This window comes from Lissotriton vulgaris, chromosome 2_1, assembly GCF_964263255.1.
Source record: "Lissotriton vulgaris chromosome 2_1, aLisVul1.2, whole genome shotgun sequence".
NCBI classification, from domain to species: Eukaryota; Metazoa; Chordata; class Amphibia; order Caudata; family Salamandridae; genus Lissotriton; species Lissotriton vulgaris.
The window spans coordinates 51035717-51054029 of record NC_141687.1 but is presented as its reverse complement, the minus strand read 5'-3'; the positions used below and the strand labels follow the sequence as shown (position 1 = coordinate 51054029).

At 46.6% G+C, this 18313-nt stretch overlaps 1 protein-coding gene across 1 annotated transcript in view; it reads right to left on the bottom strand.

Moving 5' to 3' along the window:
* Positions 1–18313, bottom strand: part of CFAP65 (cilia and flagella associated protein 65) — a 464473-nt gene that overhangs the window by 279561 nt on the left and 166599 nt on the right. The window contains exon 11 of the mRNA XM_086954439.1: positions 5731–6093. Coding sequence (XP_086810565.1) covers positions 5731–6093 — 363 coding nt within the window. The remainder of the gene's footprint in view (positions 1–5730; positions 6094–18313) is intronic.

Below are 18313 nucleotides of genomic sequence, written 5' to 3'. Positions count from 1 at the left end.
CTCCGAGATCAATAGGCATTCGTCTTCCGTGCCTCCTGGTCCCGTCTGCTTTCAGGTATCTCTCATCAAAATCTACCTTTGGATTCCACTGAACTCCCTCCTCTTCTTCTCCAGTGGCATCTTTCCTGAAGTCCTCCATTGTGGTCTACGGCGGTTTCCGACTTCACTTGACACTTATGCACCCAGGTTCCCTGGTGTAGATATCCTGGTTCCTGGGGTAAGCACGGGTGGGGTGTCTCTCCAACCGTACATCTTAAACGGGGTGTCATCAGGGTCCACTGAGAAGAGTCCTTTTCTTTAAAATGGCAACTGCGACTTACCTGTTGACTTGTGTTGATCATGCGGTTGTATTCACGCTCTGCACACGGCCTCCATGAGGTTCCTGGGTACTTACCTTGGGTGGTTCCTTGGGTCCCCAACACTTCTATGTCTTCTGGGTCCATTCTTAAATTGAGTTATGGTTTACATTCAGCTATTTTAATATATGGTTTGGTCTCCCCTGGATCCCACTGTGTATTTGTGCTACTTCCGTGCTATATTTCCTAAGTATTGTGTGTATTGTGTTTCTATCTCCCGGTAGGAGATAGTACAATTGTGTTAGAGAGTGTTTATGATAAAAATACCTATTTTTATAACTACACTGTGTGATTCTTTTTTCACTTAACCTATACCATAAGATTAAGTACTGGTAAAACAAGCTGCTTTACACTCTTTCTGGACTAAGCCTGAAAGCTGCTCTCCACAGCGACCACTTAGAGAGCTTTCTAAGGTTGTCTAAGACCACTAAAATCACAATAAGTGTGGTCTGGATTTGTACAGGGTGCTACACTTACATAAGTGAGCCAGCTTCCCACACCGACCATAAGATTTCAGGGTCGAAGGCCTGCGAGACAACTGGATGCTCCGAGCTACCTCAAGCGAACAACCATGATCCAACAAACTCAACCTCTCAAGTGCCAGGCCCCTAGCCGGAGGTGAAGGAGAGAGGAGACACTGAGAAGAGGAGCAAGCAGCAGAGAGGGGTACAGGGAAAACTGCAATATCCAGAAGAAGGGGAAACCAGGGCCTTCAGGACCACTCTGAACTACCAGAAGAACCTCCACCCGATCAGGCCAAATCTTCTGGAGGAGCCTGGGAATCAAGGGAAAGGAGGTAAGGCGAACAGGAACCCCTGAGACCTTTGGGCAGAGAAAGCATTGATCGCCCAGGCCAAACGCAAGGGAACCAGGCTGCAAAAATGCAGAAGGGCTTTCTACACTGACGCAAACCGATCCAGCCAGGTAAGGCAGAACCTGGAGAGAATTACTGCAAAAGAAGAGGAGACAGTAACATGGTAACTGATGAAGAGAACATTCAAAGATTCTGCAGACCCATTTTCCCAATACAAAAAATCGAATGCTAAGAGAGAAAGGAGATTCCTCTTTGCCCACAAGCCACTCTTCTGGTAAAGGAGAAACAGAGAGCTGTGCATCCCCGCCTGCAAGTTGACATAGGCACGAACGATCTGGTTGTCGGTCTGAACGCAAACAGCCCGATCCTGAAAGAGGGGAGCAAACCAAAGAAGGGCCCGCCAAACTGCCATCAATTCCAGCCAATTTGAAGGACTGGAGAGCCTCAAAATGGGACCACTGGACCTGGGCCTAGGAATCCCCCAGAACTGCAACCCACCCCGTGGCACTGGCATGGGTCAGAAAGACCACGATTGAAGGAGGAGGAAGGAGATCGAAACACCAAGAGAGATTGTGAGGGGACAACCACCACAGGAGGGAAATCTAAATCTCCAGAGACACAGGAATGACAGCCTCGTAGGCCTGAGAAGCAAGATCCCAGTGGCGCAGAATGTGATGCAAGAGGGGATACAAATGGAGACAGGCCCGGGAGAGGACATGCAGTGTAGAGGCCACCCCCCTCTGACTCTGCAGCCAGAGCCAGGCCGATAACTGAGATGGGGACAGTACCTAAAAGAGATGCTGAAACAAATTCAGTTGTCTCTCTAGAGACAGAAAAAACATCCTCAGAACCATCCGGAAGAGGGGCCAAGGAATTTGAGAAACTGGGAGGGCCGAAGGGAGGGCTTCCTGAGGAACTTAAAATAATCCAGCAGACGACAGACCTGATGAACATCCTCTGTTGCCTGAGAGACAGAAGGAGAAACAATCAGCAAATCATCAAGGTAAGGAAAAACCTGAATGCCCCTTGAATGGAGAATACCCACCAGGGGGGTCAAGAGCTTCGTAAAAACCCTTGGAACCAATGAAAGTCCAAGAGGAAGCACCATGAAGGGGAAGTGCTGGGAGCCCACCACAAAGAGCAGAAACTGCTGATCCCCTGGATGGATGGGAACATGCAGGTAGGCGTCCATCAGGTCGAGGGAGACGAGGAAGCACCAATGTTGCACCAGCTGAAGGATCAACAGCAAAGTCACTATCTAGAAATTAGGATGAGGAATGTGTAGATTCACCACCTTCAGATCAAACACGGGGCCACCAGCTTTCGATTCTTCGCCGACTGCTTGACCAATTTCTCCAGCTGGAGCCAAACACTTTGGAACCTTTCGAACGGCAACTTGAGAAGGACAGACTTCTGTGAGACCTCCGCCTTCCAAATCAACATTGAGATACAGCAACAAGCAGCAATGGAAGCCCCTGATGCTGCAGCAGCCGCACACAAGTTATTGAAGGAGATGTCAGACAGGTAGCAAACCTGAAACTCCATCAGAGCCAACCAACAAAGAGGAAGTATCCCCTTCACTCAACTGAAGAGCCGGAACCTGGAAATCCTTCAATAGGGAGTGAAACATATAATTGGTATAGGCCCTAGCTCTAACTGAAAAATTGGAGGCGGTGTAAGACCTTTTCACAGCACCCTCCACCTTCTTGTCGACGGGGTCTGAAGGAAGGGTGTCATCTGAAAGAACCATTCCCTGGGAAGAAAGGCCAGCCATAAAATTATCCACAGTGACAGACTGCGGGAACTCCTCTGAAACCTCCTATAAAGTGTAACGTTTACCCAAAAAGCACGGAAAATCAGACTTATCAATGTCTCGCCATTCATGGGCCAGCACCTGGTGGACAGCACCGTGCAATAGTCATGAGTCAGGATCAGGCAGGGGATACTGGGGAAAAAACCATCCTCCAACCCAACCATCAGATGTGAAGGAAAACCCAGATTATCCCTGACATGGGCAAACAATCCAGAGAGCTCAACTCCCTGAACAAAACGACCCCTCCTGGCATCCTCTTCATCTGGATCAACAATAGCAGCCATGGTAGCTGGGCAAGGAACTTTAGCAGGAGGACTATCAGCTTTCTGTGCCCAAATACAGCCTCCAAAGCCTCATTGATAAGAAGGCGCAGTGCATCCACTCTGTGAACCCTCACTGAGCTAGAAGCAGCAGGCTCCATGACTGCAATCATTCATGCGGGCGCTTCCTGCATCAGACCAGTTTCTAAAAAAACTAAGTCCCGTGGCCCGCAGCCTCTTCCTTGAGGCACCGACAAGCAGGAGGCGCCTGCAAGCAGAAAAGCAGCCCAGTTGGGCGGGCACCACATGAAAACAGGTAGGAACAGCTGGGGCCAAAAACAGGCATTAGTGCAGCTGTCTACAGAGAAGACCAACACCCGCTGAGCAGGGCTGGCAGGCCATAGAAAGAAGCGTGACTGCTAAAGCAGGCCACAAAGGAACAAGTAAGAATCAAAACAACTTACCTGACCTCACTAGGCAATCCGGACTGCATCATAGAAAATAAAAGAACAGGCGGTCGTGGTGATGCACTTCCCCCTTTATGCATACAGGGTAGGCAGCGCCATTTTGGGGGAAGTGTTTGACCTCTGCTAGGTAACAGGTTTCTGCAGAGCAGACGAGCTGCTCATTTTTAGGAATGGGACTGGAAGACTGACAAGGAGGTAATAACAGGTGGGAGACAGCTGGGAGGTGTGAGGAGAGCAGCCATGAATGCAGGTAATGCAGACAGATGCAGGGGCAGATGCAGTGAGCAGCAATGCGGACTCCAACCAACAGGAGTCGCTAGGAAGAGAGTGGAGCACGGCAGGGAGAGAGCAACTGTGGAGTGAAAGAGGCAGAACACTTCAAAAGTGGGAAGTGATGCACTGCAAGTACTAAGTAGTGATGCTGGAACTACTAAGAGGAAATGAGCAGATAAGGAGAGCATGAACTGCTGTGAGGAGGCAGAGGAACACCAGACAGACAGCTGGGAAGAGATAGCAGAAAAGGCAGGAGAGAGAGAGAAGGGACTGTTGGGTACAGAGGAGGCAGGAGGGTGAGAGAGGAGGGAAAGGTGGAAGCAGAGGAGGAAGGAGAGAGAGAGAGAGAAAGGACTGCTGGGAGCAGAGGGGGCAGGAGAGAAAGAGAGAGAGAGAGAGAGAGAGATATAGAGAGAGAGAGAGCAGGGACTGCTGGGAGCAGATGAGGAAGGAGAGAGAGAGAGAGAGAGAGAGAGAGAGAAGGGACTGCTGGGAGCAGAGGAGGCAGGAGAGAGAGACAGAGAGAGAGAGGATGGACTGCTGGGGGCAGAGAAGGCAGAAGAGAGAAACAGAGAGAGAGAGGAGGGACTGCTGGGGCAGAGAAGGCAGAAGAGATAGAGAAGAGGGACTGCTGGGAGCAAAGGAGGCAGGAGAGAGAGACAGAGAGAGAGAGGAGGGACTGCTGGGAGCAGAGGAGGCAGAAGAGAGAGAGCAGGGACTGCTGGGAGCAGAGGAGGCAGGAGAGAGAGAGGGAGAGGATGGACTGCTGGGAGCAGAGGAGGGAAGAGAGAGAGAGCAGGGACTGCTGGGAGCAGAGGAGGCAGGAGGGAGAGAGAGAACAGGGACTGCTGGGAGCATAGGAGGGAAGAGAGAGAGAGAGCAGGGAATACTGGGAGCAGAGGAGGCAGGAGAGAGAGAGGGAGAGGATGGACTGCTGAGAGCAGAGGAGGGAAGAGAGAGAGAGCAGGGACTTCTGGGAGCAGAGGAGGCAGGAGAGAGAGAGGGAGAGGATGGACTGCTGGGAGCAGAGGAGGGAAGAGAGAGAGAGCAGGGATTGCTGGGAGCAGAGGAGGCAGGAAGGAGAGAGAGAACAGGGACTGCTGGGAGCATAGGAGGGAAGAGAGAGAGAGAGAGAGCAGGGACTTCTGGGAGCAGAGGAGGCAGGAGAGAGAGAGGGAGAGGATGGACTGCTGGGAGCAGAGGAGGGAAGAGAGAGAGAGCAGGGACTGCTGGGAGTAGAGGAGGCAGGAGAGAGAGAGAGGGAGAGGATGGACTGCTGGGAGCAGAGGAGGGAAGAGAGAGAGAGCATGGCCTGCTGGGAGCAGAGGAGGCAGGAGAGAGAGCAGGGACTGCTGGGAGCAGAGGAGGCAGGAGTGAGAGAGAGAGCAGGGACTGCTGGGAGCAGAGGAGGCAGGAGAGAGAGAGCAGGGACTGCTGGGAGAAGAGGAGGCAGGAGAGAGAGAGAGAGAGCAGGGACTGCTGGGAGTAGAGGAGGCAGGAGAGAGAGCAGGGACTGCTGGGAGAAGAGGAGGCAGGAGAGAGAGAGCAGGGACTGCTGGGAGCAAATGAGGCAGATCAGAAATAGCATCAACTGCTGAGAGGAGATAGGGCCATACGCATCAACACATTTTCCCATAGACACAGAATGGGCAAACCCCTTTGATGCATCTGGCCCATAGTTTGAAGGGACCATAGAAAGAGCAATTAGGCAACAGAAGGTCTGGAAATCATGTCATCTTGCATTTACCTTGTAGGATGCAAAGACCTCCAGCTCTGCGCCGTACAGGGTGTTGACCTGGGAAGGACAGAAACTGAGGCGGAAAGCCATTGATTTCAGAGGTGGGATTTCGATGCATTCCGGTGTCACCTGGAAGTGGCTATCTGCTCTGCAGGTCCAGAAGACTGCGATCTTCCCCTTTGTGTGATTGGTCAGGCTGAGAGGTAAGGGCTCAGCATCACTGCCCACTGAACGGTATCCAAAATCGAATTCTTGGATGTTGGTCGAGACGTGAGGAGGGAACCTGAGCGGCTCACCGCTGAAGGGGTCCTCAAAGAATTCTGCCATAGAGTCAACTTCGGTGTACACCGCTGGGACGTCATTAGTGGGGTCCTAGAAAAGAGAAAGTTACTGAGTAGAAAGACAAGGCATGTAACTCATTCCATCTGCAATTTTTTTTTCAGTCTCTGATTAAATACAACAAAACACTTTTGTGAAGTCAGCAACAGAAGGAAGAGAAAAACGTAACAAACCATGTCATAAAGAAGCAAATAGTTTCTGTCCTAGACTTGAAAAATTATATTATGAAAATGATTTTGTTTCTAAGGTTAGGCAGCTTTTAATCAATCATCAGAAGTTACCAGAAGCAGAAAAGGAATGCTCCAGTTGTGTGTATTTCAATAATAGGCTCGAGGTATGGTATAGAACACAAATGTGCACATCCCTGCTCTGTCAAGTCTCGTCCTCGCTAAATGTCCCAAACCAAGCCTCTCTTCACAAGCATGCAGGAATTATAATGTTTGTTTTCATTGGTCGGCCTATCATCTGCTTACAAAGGGCTATCATAGGTAGTCAGGTCCTCCACAATGCAACATAAGTTATGTTATAGTTCCCTTACTTTTCTAGTTTGGATTATGGTATTTCCATGTACCTTCTGTGGTATCTCCCTCTCTCCCTCCCTACCCCCCTTCCTCTTTCTACCCATTGGAATGTTCCTACAGTTGAGCCAGAGGCTGCCTTGAGTGTTGAAAAGAGCAGCCTGACTGGCGCTGGCTGTGCTTGGGAGCGACGTGTTCGAGGGTCCAGAGTGGAGGCCGTAATCAAGAGTTACTTAATCTTCACCTCTTCCAGGCGTCTTTAGAACAATTTAGTTGTAAAACTATACTATGAGAGGAAGGTGAGTCTATGTTCATGTATAAAAGAGTAAACGTTGCATTATGAAAAGACAATGCAGGGACTTTTCTTAAGGCTTCTCTGGCCTGAAACATCCACCCACAGATGAGCAAGACAGAGGGGCAGTCAGAGCGGGAGAATGTGATGGGGAGATGCCTTAGGTGAGAAGGAGTGGGAGCACGGGTGAGATCGGCGAGCCCTAAAGAAATAGAGCAAGAGAGAAAGGGAGGGTGAGATAGACAGAGAGAGAGAGAGAGAGAGAGAGAGAGAGAGAGAGAGAGAGAGAAAGAGAGAGAGAGAGAGAGAGAGAGAGAGAGAGAGAGAGAGAGAGAGAGAGAGAAACTTTATGCAGGTGAGCTTTTTTCCAACAGGACCAGTCCTAAAACAAGGTCTAAACATACTGGAAAACCACTGAAAGGAAATAAATAACATTTCTGTTCGAGAGCTAACCAATGTCATGTTAAGATGAATTTTGAGACTAAGAAAGAGATTTATAAAAACAACTCTTTCTTAGGCTATATCCCCCTAGTCATGATCTGCCGCCAGGAAAAAGCCATGCATGTGTTCTGGCACAAAGAGTTTGAAGGAATGAAGTCCCACTGACCCTAATGGTAAGAGTCTGTCGTGTTCCAGCAATTGTGGGTCAGGCTCTGACTCCTGTACATCAGAAACAGAACATTTTCAGTGTTTGAGTTTCAGCTACAGGCCCTATGGCTCCCTGTAACATCCTGCACTCTACATCTAGCATGAGTCAGGCTTCTTAGTACTACTGATGCTAAGGGTCCAGAAAGTCATAGTGGCATAAGGTGTCACCAAGGAAGCAGTGGGTTCTTGAGGTTCTTTCTAGGACATTACATAAAGATTTATGTTACAAGCAACTTAGAAAGCATAACTGTTGATCTCTCTGTTTATCCTGGAAGATCCTGCTCATTCTGCATACAACACTATGATTTCTCTCCTGCGTTCTTCACTCAAAAATCCCTGAGCCTTGTTGGCTATTGTCATCTCCTTCTAGCCTCATGTTCTTCCATTCAGTCTTCACACAAAGCCACGCCTGAATAATGTCCTAGTAATATTCCTGCATATGCATCTCCTAAACAGTGTTGGCTTCAGATTATATGGGTCCTCACATGGGCCTTGCTAAGTCTAGTAACACTGTTCTACACAGTTGTATTGTCAAGTACACATCAATCATAGTATGTGTTATATGCTAATTGCAACTCTTCCACTGTACTTGAGGCTTCTGACCCAGGCGGTGACAAAGGCAACAAAACAGAAATAGACTCAAAACTTCACACAGGCCTAAGGATGAGGCTCTCTTTTCTACCCCGTCATCTATACATTAATCATAGATGGACAACCGGATGAAGACCTATGGAGCCTCAGGTTCTTCAACAAGAGAAATTAAGGTAGCCGTCTAAGAGGCCTGCATCATAAGTCAACGTACATTCAGCGAAGGTGGTGACTTACGCAAGACAATGTGATCACTGAGAAGCTGCTGAGGGTGTGTTTTGTAACATGCTCCAGGGGCATAGATGAACAAACAGATACAAACATGACTTAAGACCACACTATATTGTATTAGATGCCCGCTTTGCTGCATTATGACTGACTATTGAGAATCCTGTTTTTATGAGCCCCAAAGCATCCCTTGGGCCAACCAAAACCAACGGACCCTTGGTCATAATGACCAACGTTGGCACTACTAAAACCCCTTACATGTGGTTGACATATGCGTCAAGTATGATTGGGAGCAAACATAATATCTGGATGACGTGATTTACCTTACCTCCCAGGCAGCTACAGATTCAGTAACTAAAATACTGTCAGTCTTTGAGTAAATGAAATGATATCTCATGTCCAGTGGATCGAGAAACAATTCTGCATGGAATGGGACTATCCAAGGGGAAAAGAAGATAGAGTTCCTGCTGGTGAACCCTTCGAGAGCAGTTGTGAGTCATACTCCAACCCGCCCCCCAGCCACACTATTCAGGTTATAATGAGCTTTTCCCCTGGCAGCCTGCAGGACATCACTGAAGCTGAGGCAGGAAAGGATCTGAGGCCTAGATTTGTCAGATGGAGAAGGAATAAGCTGTGACTATGCTCCAGTATAGAGAGCGAGGAACACGTTGTTAGATGCACCCTAGGATCCTGTGGACTCTATTCCAAGTAGGAGTGGTGCAGTAGATTGGATGAGCGCTTACATAGGTGTCCAACTGTGGGAATAGGTAGACTGGACTAGACTTGTATCCATGAAGGCCAGTCTGGGATGCTGAGCTTCCAAGGGGGAGGGAGGGGCCACCTGTTCACAGTGAGTTAGAACCGCAGAGGGGCAGTGAATAGCAGTTTGGGGATGTCACCTCCCCTCCCACCCTCAGATGAAGACCCCAGCAGGAGTGAGCTGCTTTTACATTTGCAAAGTTCTGCATTTTGTGTACTTTAGAAGGACCACAGAATGATGGCATTTTCTGAGAATTATCTCCAAGCAATAACTTAGTAAGCATAAGGGATGGGGATCCCTGTGAACTGTACACAATATTAGGTGGAAATGTTGGAGCATCAACACTGGCACACTGAGCAGAACATCTGCACTACTAGACACCTTTTTCAATTAGTATAGGTTAGTGACATGGGCTAGATGGTACAAGTGCGGCAATTTGAAAGTGTGACTGCTATACATTATCTGCTAATGCCGAGCTACACAGCATAATGTGTGTTACAATGTGTCATTGTAACCGATGAGTGCTGGAACTGGTTAGATCCTTGTGACTGTGGCTGTGCTTTCGGAATCAAGATATCCAAAGTGAAATGAGAAGCCACAGGTGAATGAACATGCTTCGAGATAAACCTAGGATGCCAGCTCAGCAAAATGGACAAGTACACCTGGGTGCCTGCAGAGAAATCTCCGTGTGCAGAGGTATACAGTCCCCAAAACGTGAGGCGCCTATGGGGAATGTACTGATTGCAAGATGGGACACCAGAATGCCCCAAAAGATGGAGATTGATATGGCAACAGTTGATCCTAACCTGGTGCACTAGGACCTGGGGATAGAGACTTGTCACATCACAGCAGTGGAACACACAGTGAAGCATGTCAAAGTTGAACTGTCTCAGCTCTAAAGCACTGTGAAGAAACTCACTGAACCTGTGTCAAAGATAATGAAGGGCGATCCAGATGCAACAATGTCTGCATGGTTCGGCTTCCAGAGAGGACAGCAGAGTAGAGTGTAGACCTCTTCATGCAAGACTGGATCAAAAACCAACTCAAACTCTCAGGCTTGTTCCCTTTCCTCAGTGGAGAGGGCACTCAGACCTTTGGCACCACTGCATCCTTCTTGGATAGCATTTCTGCGCCCATCGCTTCATGAACAAGGATGGTATTCTGCCAGGCGGAGAGGTGAGATTTGTTATGAGCATGCCAACATCCTACTATTCACTCAAAAAGGGCAGAAACAACAATGTCAATACACAGATAAAGGCTGTTCTGTGAGTTGGAGCTACAGTGCACAAGAATGTACTAAGTGAAGCTGAAAGTTCTTGCTGGGGACCGTGCACACTTCTTCACACTCCCTGATAGGCTCTGGAGGACATACAAATTTCCCTCATACAGCTTCCATTGTCCTGTCTACTGGAGGTGAATCCTTGCAAGGCCTCGCACATGAGGGGTCAGCATACGAATTTCCAGAACTCCACAGGCAGCCAAAAGACAGGAAGATAGCACCATGACATGGAACACACACACTGCAACCCTTAGCAGTAGCAGCAAAGTTATGGGTAACTCCGAAAAGGCTGACAGTCTATGGATCTTGAGCTGGGCCCTGGTCTATGGGCGCGCCTAATAATGACTATGCAGAGAATATGCGCAAAGGCGAATAGGCTAAACTTTATGTTTTTTCTTAGACACTGCCTCTATCATCCATGGGAGGACAGCCTGCCTTATTTAAAGATCCCTGCCTGACTGGATCCTCAGCCTTTGGAGCCAGCTCTGTAACCTGGTGTCCCAGTGGCAGAGTAGCTGCAAGGACAAGGGTTCCCTTCAGCTCCCAATTTAAAGCAGGGCTTCCACTCCAACAAACTTTAAATGAGGCCCTAATACTAGAGCCTTTCTTTTGTTAATGTGTTTTTTATGCTGCGTTGTATTGTAAGACTTAACCCTGATTTGCGCTAGTGCGTTTTGCGGGTAGGTGTGAGAGATGGGTCCACTGATGGACACACAATTCCCAAGCAATCGTGCCCTACAAGGCTGTCTCTGGGCGTACTTAATGATGCCGTAGTGTGGGTGATTGAATAGGTTTCGTAACAGGCATTTCAAAGAAGCCAACCCTACAGTGAGTTTATTAATAATCTGATGAAATTGCTATTACTTGTGAATGTGAGAGTGGGGACTCGGAAACAGTACTCGATCAAATGAAAAAATGGGGATGACACAAGGATTTTGTCTTGGAACGTAAAGAGGAGAATGATGGGCTCTTCTCTGATTTTTTTCTTTGATTTTTTTTTATTGATTTAGTACAAGTCATAACATTGGCACATAGCAGAAGTTATCATAGCAACATGTCTACCTCCTTCAGACCGCGGACTGATAAAGTTCACTGTCAGAGAAGCATACAGAACTGTAATTTATATAGTGGATTGAGCACATTTTTCTTTTGCATTTCTATCGTCAGAAGACAACCTAGGAAAAAGACATTTGGAGGGTATTTAGTGGCTTGGCAATGCCAAAACAATGGAACGAGTCTATTCACACATATGGGTGCAACATTTGCATCAATGGCTATTCGTGATTAATCACCCTAATGGTGCCTCCCCTTGGACATTGGGTAGTAGGAAGAAGGGAGTCAATTGTGTATTGTGGAGGGGCGATCGGTCCTAGTGGGTTACACAGAGTCATGTGCATGTTCACCTTTACCTAAACTAGACCTTCCACCCACACGTCTATTGCATGGGTCATGAGGAGTCCCTCAACTCAGGTAACCCTTGGAATGTCAAACCAGCCTCGTCTATACTTGATGTGTCGATTCCCCCTGAGGAGTGTCAGTGGGTGTGTAAGTCGGATTCAAGTGGACGATTATACATTTTTGCTTCAAGCTTCTAAATGCAAACATCCCAGCATCCTCTATCCACTGCGTCCTTGCCTCTGAAGCGCACCCCTGTGACCACATCCGATTCAGCCCACATCCGTGTCAGGAGAATCCCTAGCCATTTCTTGATATCTGGGGCTGTAGATACCCTTGATGTCATAGCGATTTAGTGCTTACAAAAATTAAAGCAAGGCCAATAAGATTATGTATATGTCTGTCCCCCTTTGCTGGAGTCGAATTCCCAATACACAAGATTTAGGAGTAGGTGAGAACCCACAAGCCACAATCACAGCCATGACAAAGGTCCCCAATCATCCCTGCTGCATTCCATGGCACCAAGTTCAATTGACTGGACACCTCCTGGAGGGCTGGCATTGCCATATCGGGATGAGTGGGGAATAGGGTAATTGAGGGCCCTTTTCCCTCACATAGCTTTCCAACACAAGCTGGAGACCTTCATCTGATAAAACTCCACTTTTGGTAGGAACCGGGGGACTGAGAGCCATATATATATTTGGACATCTCTAAGGATTCTGGTAATGGCCGACTTCGCCAAGCAAGCCTCTGTGCTCAGCCACTGCATTGGCCATTGCTGCTGTGCCACTGCATAGTCAGGCGCACCCATTCCTCCCTCCAGTTACAGTCATTGGGGCACCGAAGTGCAAATAGTCTTCTGGCTGCCCCCATATGGGTTCTGTCAGGACACTGTGCCCTCTCCTAAAACGGATCTGAAGAGGTCTGAAGCGGTAGGGCTGCAAAGAAATACAATAATCAAGACAGTCCCAGTATCTTAAGCAATGGCCACACGCCCCATCTGGTACAGCAGTAAAGACGTCCAAAAAGGATGTGCCTTATCGATATTACCCTCTCTGATGACGCTGGTATCATGATAAATTTGCACGTGCAGGTATATAAATGTAGTGTGAAACCACTGCAGTTGGCAGCTCGTGAGGGTTCCCCATCTGGTTCAGGGACCAGAGCCAGTGGGTACAGGAATGACTTGGCCCAATTCGCCCTGAAGCCAGAAACTTCTAGAAATTCCTACAGCAATGTCATCAGGGCTGGAGTGATGTGGGTGCATCTTGCATGGAATATAGAGTGTTAATCAAGTCGGGCTGAATGATACTCCGAGAGGGAATGTCCCGTGATGGTGAGTGACAGGTGGACCCTGGTTACTAAACAGTTGGACAGATCACTGTTTTTGCATGTGGCTTCACTTGTGTTGATAAAGAATTTGTCAATGTTCAAATATTTTCTGGCTGAATGATGAATGACAAGGAGATGGAGTGGATTAGCTGGGTTCCACTCATCCTGTCCAGAGAAGCAACAAACTGTTCCTAGCATTAACACGGACTTCGCCAAGACACAAAAATCCGTAAAGCTCCTGACATGGAATGTGGCTGGACTATCAAGACTATTAAAATCAGAAACCGCAAAAGCCCTGCTAATGGCATCTGACATACTCTTCCTACAAGAAACCTGGTCACTAACTCCACTATCTAGTTTGTATGTATGGGTACTGCATAAGTTATGTCAGTGCTTACCAAAAAAAAAAAAAAAAAAAAGAAAAATTTCTTTCTAGAGTCCCCTCACTCACCGGGGTTGCCCCACGGTGACATGCTTCATCATTGGGGCCATCCCAGTTCTCTACGAAAAGGGGCGTGCTGCGACTAGCAAACTACGCAGGAGCACTGTATTTGTGAAAGGCTATGTGTGGTGTAAAGTGTTGTGGTGGTGGAGTGGATGTTTGTGATTAAAAATACTGTGCTAGTGGGCCTCAACAATTTATTCTGCTCCTAGTTTGGTATATTAAAATGGGGTAACACTGCTATTTAACCTTGAATTGGGCTAAATCAGTGTTCTATGGTCGACATGTTTCAAGCTCCCCAAGCTTTTCATCAGGACCATACAGGGTCCAGCCCTGTATATACCACTCCTATATTTAAATAAATATGATTGATTCAATATATTTTCTATGCGCTGTTAATTTAAAACATGCGTGTTATACATACGATTTGTATCTTAATGACGTATATGTATTGGTGCTTAATTGCACTTCATGGTCTCAGGCGAGGGCGGGATCGGCTCGTGGAAGCATTGTTCCTTATCGGTGAAACCGCTCGGTATTACCTACTCTTTCCTCACCCGACCGCATACCGAATATGCGGTCGGGTGAGGAACGAGTAGGTAATACCGAGCGGTTTCACCGATAAGGAACAATGCTTCCACTAGGGGCCATATGTATCAAGCTATTTAGCATTCGCAAAGGACGAAATTCTGCGAATTTCGGCCTTTGCGAATGCTAAATACCTAAATGGTATGTATCAAACATTTTTGCATCAAAATAAGGAATCGCAAAATTTGCTTTTCCTTATTTTGCGATTGCACTTAAGGAATCACAAAAATTGCGATTTCTTAAATGCAATATATCAAAGAAAAAAAATGCAAAAAATGCCATTAAGGAATCGCAAATTACCACCAACTTCTAGTTGGTGGTAAGTTGCGAATTCTTTTAATTATGCATTTTTCAAAAAAACCAAAGGTGCCATATGACACCCATACATGCCCTTAGGGCATGTATGTGCGCCATATGCCCCCAAATGTCTTTTTCAGGGGTGCAGCAGGGTGTTCTTGAGACACCCCTGCACCCTTGAAAACATTCCTAATTTGCGATTAGCTAATTGCTAATCGCAAATTGCCCCTTCATTCCTATGGGCCTCCTGGCCCATAGAAATGAATGGGTAATTTGAGATTAGCAATTTGCTAATCGCAAATTAGGAATGGTAAGGAATCGCTATAAAAAAGCGATTTTGTACATACATACCGTTTTGCGAATTCGAAATAGTGATTCCTTAAAATTCGCTATTTGGAATTCTCAAAACGGTACTATGATACATATGGCCCTAGACTTCTTCCCAGGCCATGGGCGCCCTTGGTGAAAAACTTCCAACAAAAATCAATGCATTCTGATCAGCTCATGACACATTCACAAGCTGTTGAAAGCAAGCCGCGAAACCCACAATCAACCAATCAAGCTGCTTTGCAACAGGAACTGCGGGCCCAAGAAAACAACAGAAGCAATTGGTATGGCGGGTGAAAAACCAACAGTGGGACAAGGAGTGGCAATACGTAAACTCATTCATGAGTAAGCGAAAACAGGCCCATTTATGGAGGCATATAAAAAATTAAGCACCCCAGGATGAAACCAGATCGAATGCCATTGACGTAGCTATGTAGACCGTGCACGTAGAAAAGCTAAATGTAGTCGAACAACAGAGTGCTTTCCAACCCGAAACTTTAGACCCCGCAGATAACCTAAAGGAATGTGACCCTAAGTACAGGATCAACAACATCCAAAAAGCTGTACGCAAAATGACAAACATCAGGTGCGCCAGGCCCAAACGGGCTCCCAGCTCAACTATTCAAAGATGATCCAGCACTATGGCCTGCAATACTTTCTCCACTGTTCTGATATGTTTCAAGCCCTGCCAAGTTCCCAACAGCCGGAGAGGTTAAATACTACACCTGATTTTTTTAAAAGGGCGACAGACAGAACCCCATCAATTACCACCTGATTGTCCTGTTGGACACTGAGGCGAAGACATACGCCTCTGCCATTTTAAAGGATCTTGAGTCAAGGGTAACAACAAACATGATAATTCCATTTTGCCAAACAGGATTCAGACCAAATTCTTCCACACTGGATGACATAGTTATGCTTTCCTACCTCATCGACCAGGCGAACAGACAGAAGTCACCAGCTCTTATGCTGCGTTGTTGAATACTCATCAGGACTTTACCTGGTGGGTAGGGGCATTTTATAAAGAAACCTCCAGGCATGGGGCATTCCAAGTGACCTTCTTAATGCTATCATATTGTTGTCTTCATCAACCTGGGTGAGGGTCAAGCTGTCAAACACTGCGCTAACCAGGAAGATTAACACTAATCAAGGGCTAAAGCAAAAATGCACCCTAGCTCCAATACTGTTTCATCGATGCACAGCACAAGTCTTCTGCACAAAATCACGCCAATTTAATTCCTCCAAAAATAGTAAAAGCCAAGATCAAGATACTGCAGTATGCAGATGCATTCTTTTGCTTGACAACTCTAAAATAGGGATTCAGAGAGCCCTGAACACCCTTCACGTATACAACACAGCAAACAAGATGATAGTAAATGCCTAGAAAAGAAAGGCGATATCCTTCGGGAGGATGGGTGAGCAACCAAATCACCAGTGGCCTCTTGGCCCCTTAAAGATTACACAAGCAAAATTTTACCACTATCTGGGCACTTGGCTCTCGGCAGACGGTGGCCCCAAACACACCTGAGCCACCTCGAGGATAAGGTCGCACTAATTACTTCCAGGCTTTGCCAACTGAAGGCTGCCCTCGAAAGCCCCACCTCAGTCCCAGTATGAAAAGTGTTTAGGGCCGTACTACCATCCACAATCACTTATGGCAGTGAGGCCTTCCAGGGACAACTTATCAAAACCATGGAAAAACTACATCTAAAAGTCTACAAAAGAGCGTTCTGGCTGCCAAATTACACCAGGGGATCTCTGGTGAGACTTGAATTTGGTCTGGAGGGTCTAATTTGGGCCAACATGAGGGCCCTATCTAAAACACTATCACAGACGTATCTGGCCCATGCCCTGCACCTTGAAGTTGGTCCTTCACAACATATTCAAAACTAAAAATAGTCCTCGTCCACCTATTTAACGGCTGCAGCAGACACTCTCCAAATAAACCTGACCGCACTAATTCCCCCATCGCTCACACACACAGCAGTGAAAAGTGAACTGAAAAAAACAGATAAAACTTCTCTCGCAGACCGCGACAAGGAAAAGTCCGCTCCACTATTAAATGCCCAGGTAATTTCGTATGATATCTACTGTCATGCTGGCCTGCAGCCACAAAAATACCTCAAGTGCACAATTGGGAAAGCCTACCTTACCCAAATTGTGGCTGCGAGGATGATGGCATTACAAGTGCAGGCTGTGCGGCTACAAATCTGGAACTTTTTCACACTTCCTATGTTGCTGCCTGACGCTGCTCCACTTTAGGCGGTCACTACTAAAGCCACTCTTTTTAACACATGGCATAAGGACTTGTAACAATGCCACAAACTGGATTTGCAGCACCATGGTCCCTTCCGAACTGGGAAGAATAGGCAAATACTTTCAAGTGGTGCAGGACCTTCTTTAAAAAAATCCAACGAAGTCCAGAGATGACCGCTGACTGACAGCCTTTTTCCTCTCTTTGTCCCGTTTATTTAATTTAATACACATTTTCGCACAATGGACAATATGTACTTTGGCTTACCTGCAATTGATCACATTGTCTATAAGTGCACTATAGTAGTTCCTAAACTGTGTCTAATCTTCTGATATCATATGTCCACTTACGTCAGCCGGTTCCCTAATGCTCTACTCCTTTTTTACGCACCTTGCACTTTGGCCTACCTATAATTGACGTAAACAATCACACTGCCTCTAAGTTAGGCATAGTAGATTTTAAATGACGTGTTTATCTTCTGATATCATACGTCCACTTATGGCAGATAGTTCTATAATGATCTACACATTTTCACTGTCCTTTGGCTTCAATTAACCATACAATAAAATGTATTTGACTGAGTGGCTTAGAGCGCTGTGTCTCTGCTTTGAAACATACACAACGTTTTGTTCTTTGCTTAGACAACAGTAGTAGAATAGTGAGCAGATGTAGTAAGGTCTCTTATAGGTTTACTGGTGGCACATGTAGGTTTGAGGGACAAGAGGTCAGTGTTCGTATAGTGTATTTGATTGTGCATTTGGCAAGGTTCCAATCTTAGGTTATGGTGGGGGACATTGGGTTTTGATTACACTTTCTTGGTGAGTGTGGGAGAGTGGGTGTTAGTAAAAAGGAATAAGAGTCTAATTATGTACATCCATTCACACCATTGGAGGGATAAAGATAAAGAGAAGACATGATGGAGCTTTTAGTAATAGGTAGGTTTCAGCTGCATTTTACAAGGGGGTTACAGGGATATCATGTTTCTCAGAAGCCAGTCTTTCTATGTTTTCTCTCCAGATCTGCTGTCATGTTCTAATCCATTCTTCTTATGTGAAACAAGACCTCTTTAAACTTACACTCATGGGGCCCCTGATTTCATCTGGATACTGTATGGCAGGTATTGTTTACTAATCTTATGTAGGATATACTTGTCAGGGAATCTCCATGAATAAAGCTATTTAGCTTCAAACTTAGTGGTCTTCACTCTTTCAGTGACAAGTCGAGGGTCCCATAAATAGGGCAATGATCTTAAATTGGGATAATATTCATCTTTGCTTTCATAGTTGTGGCAGAAAGTTTGGAACT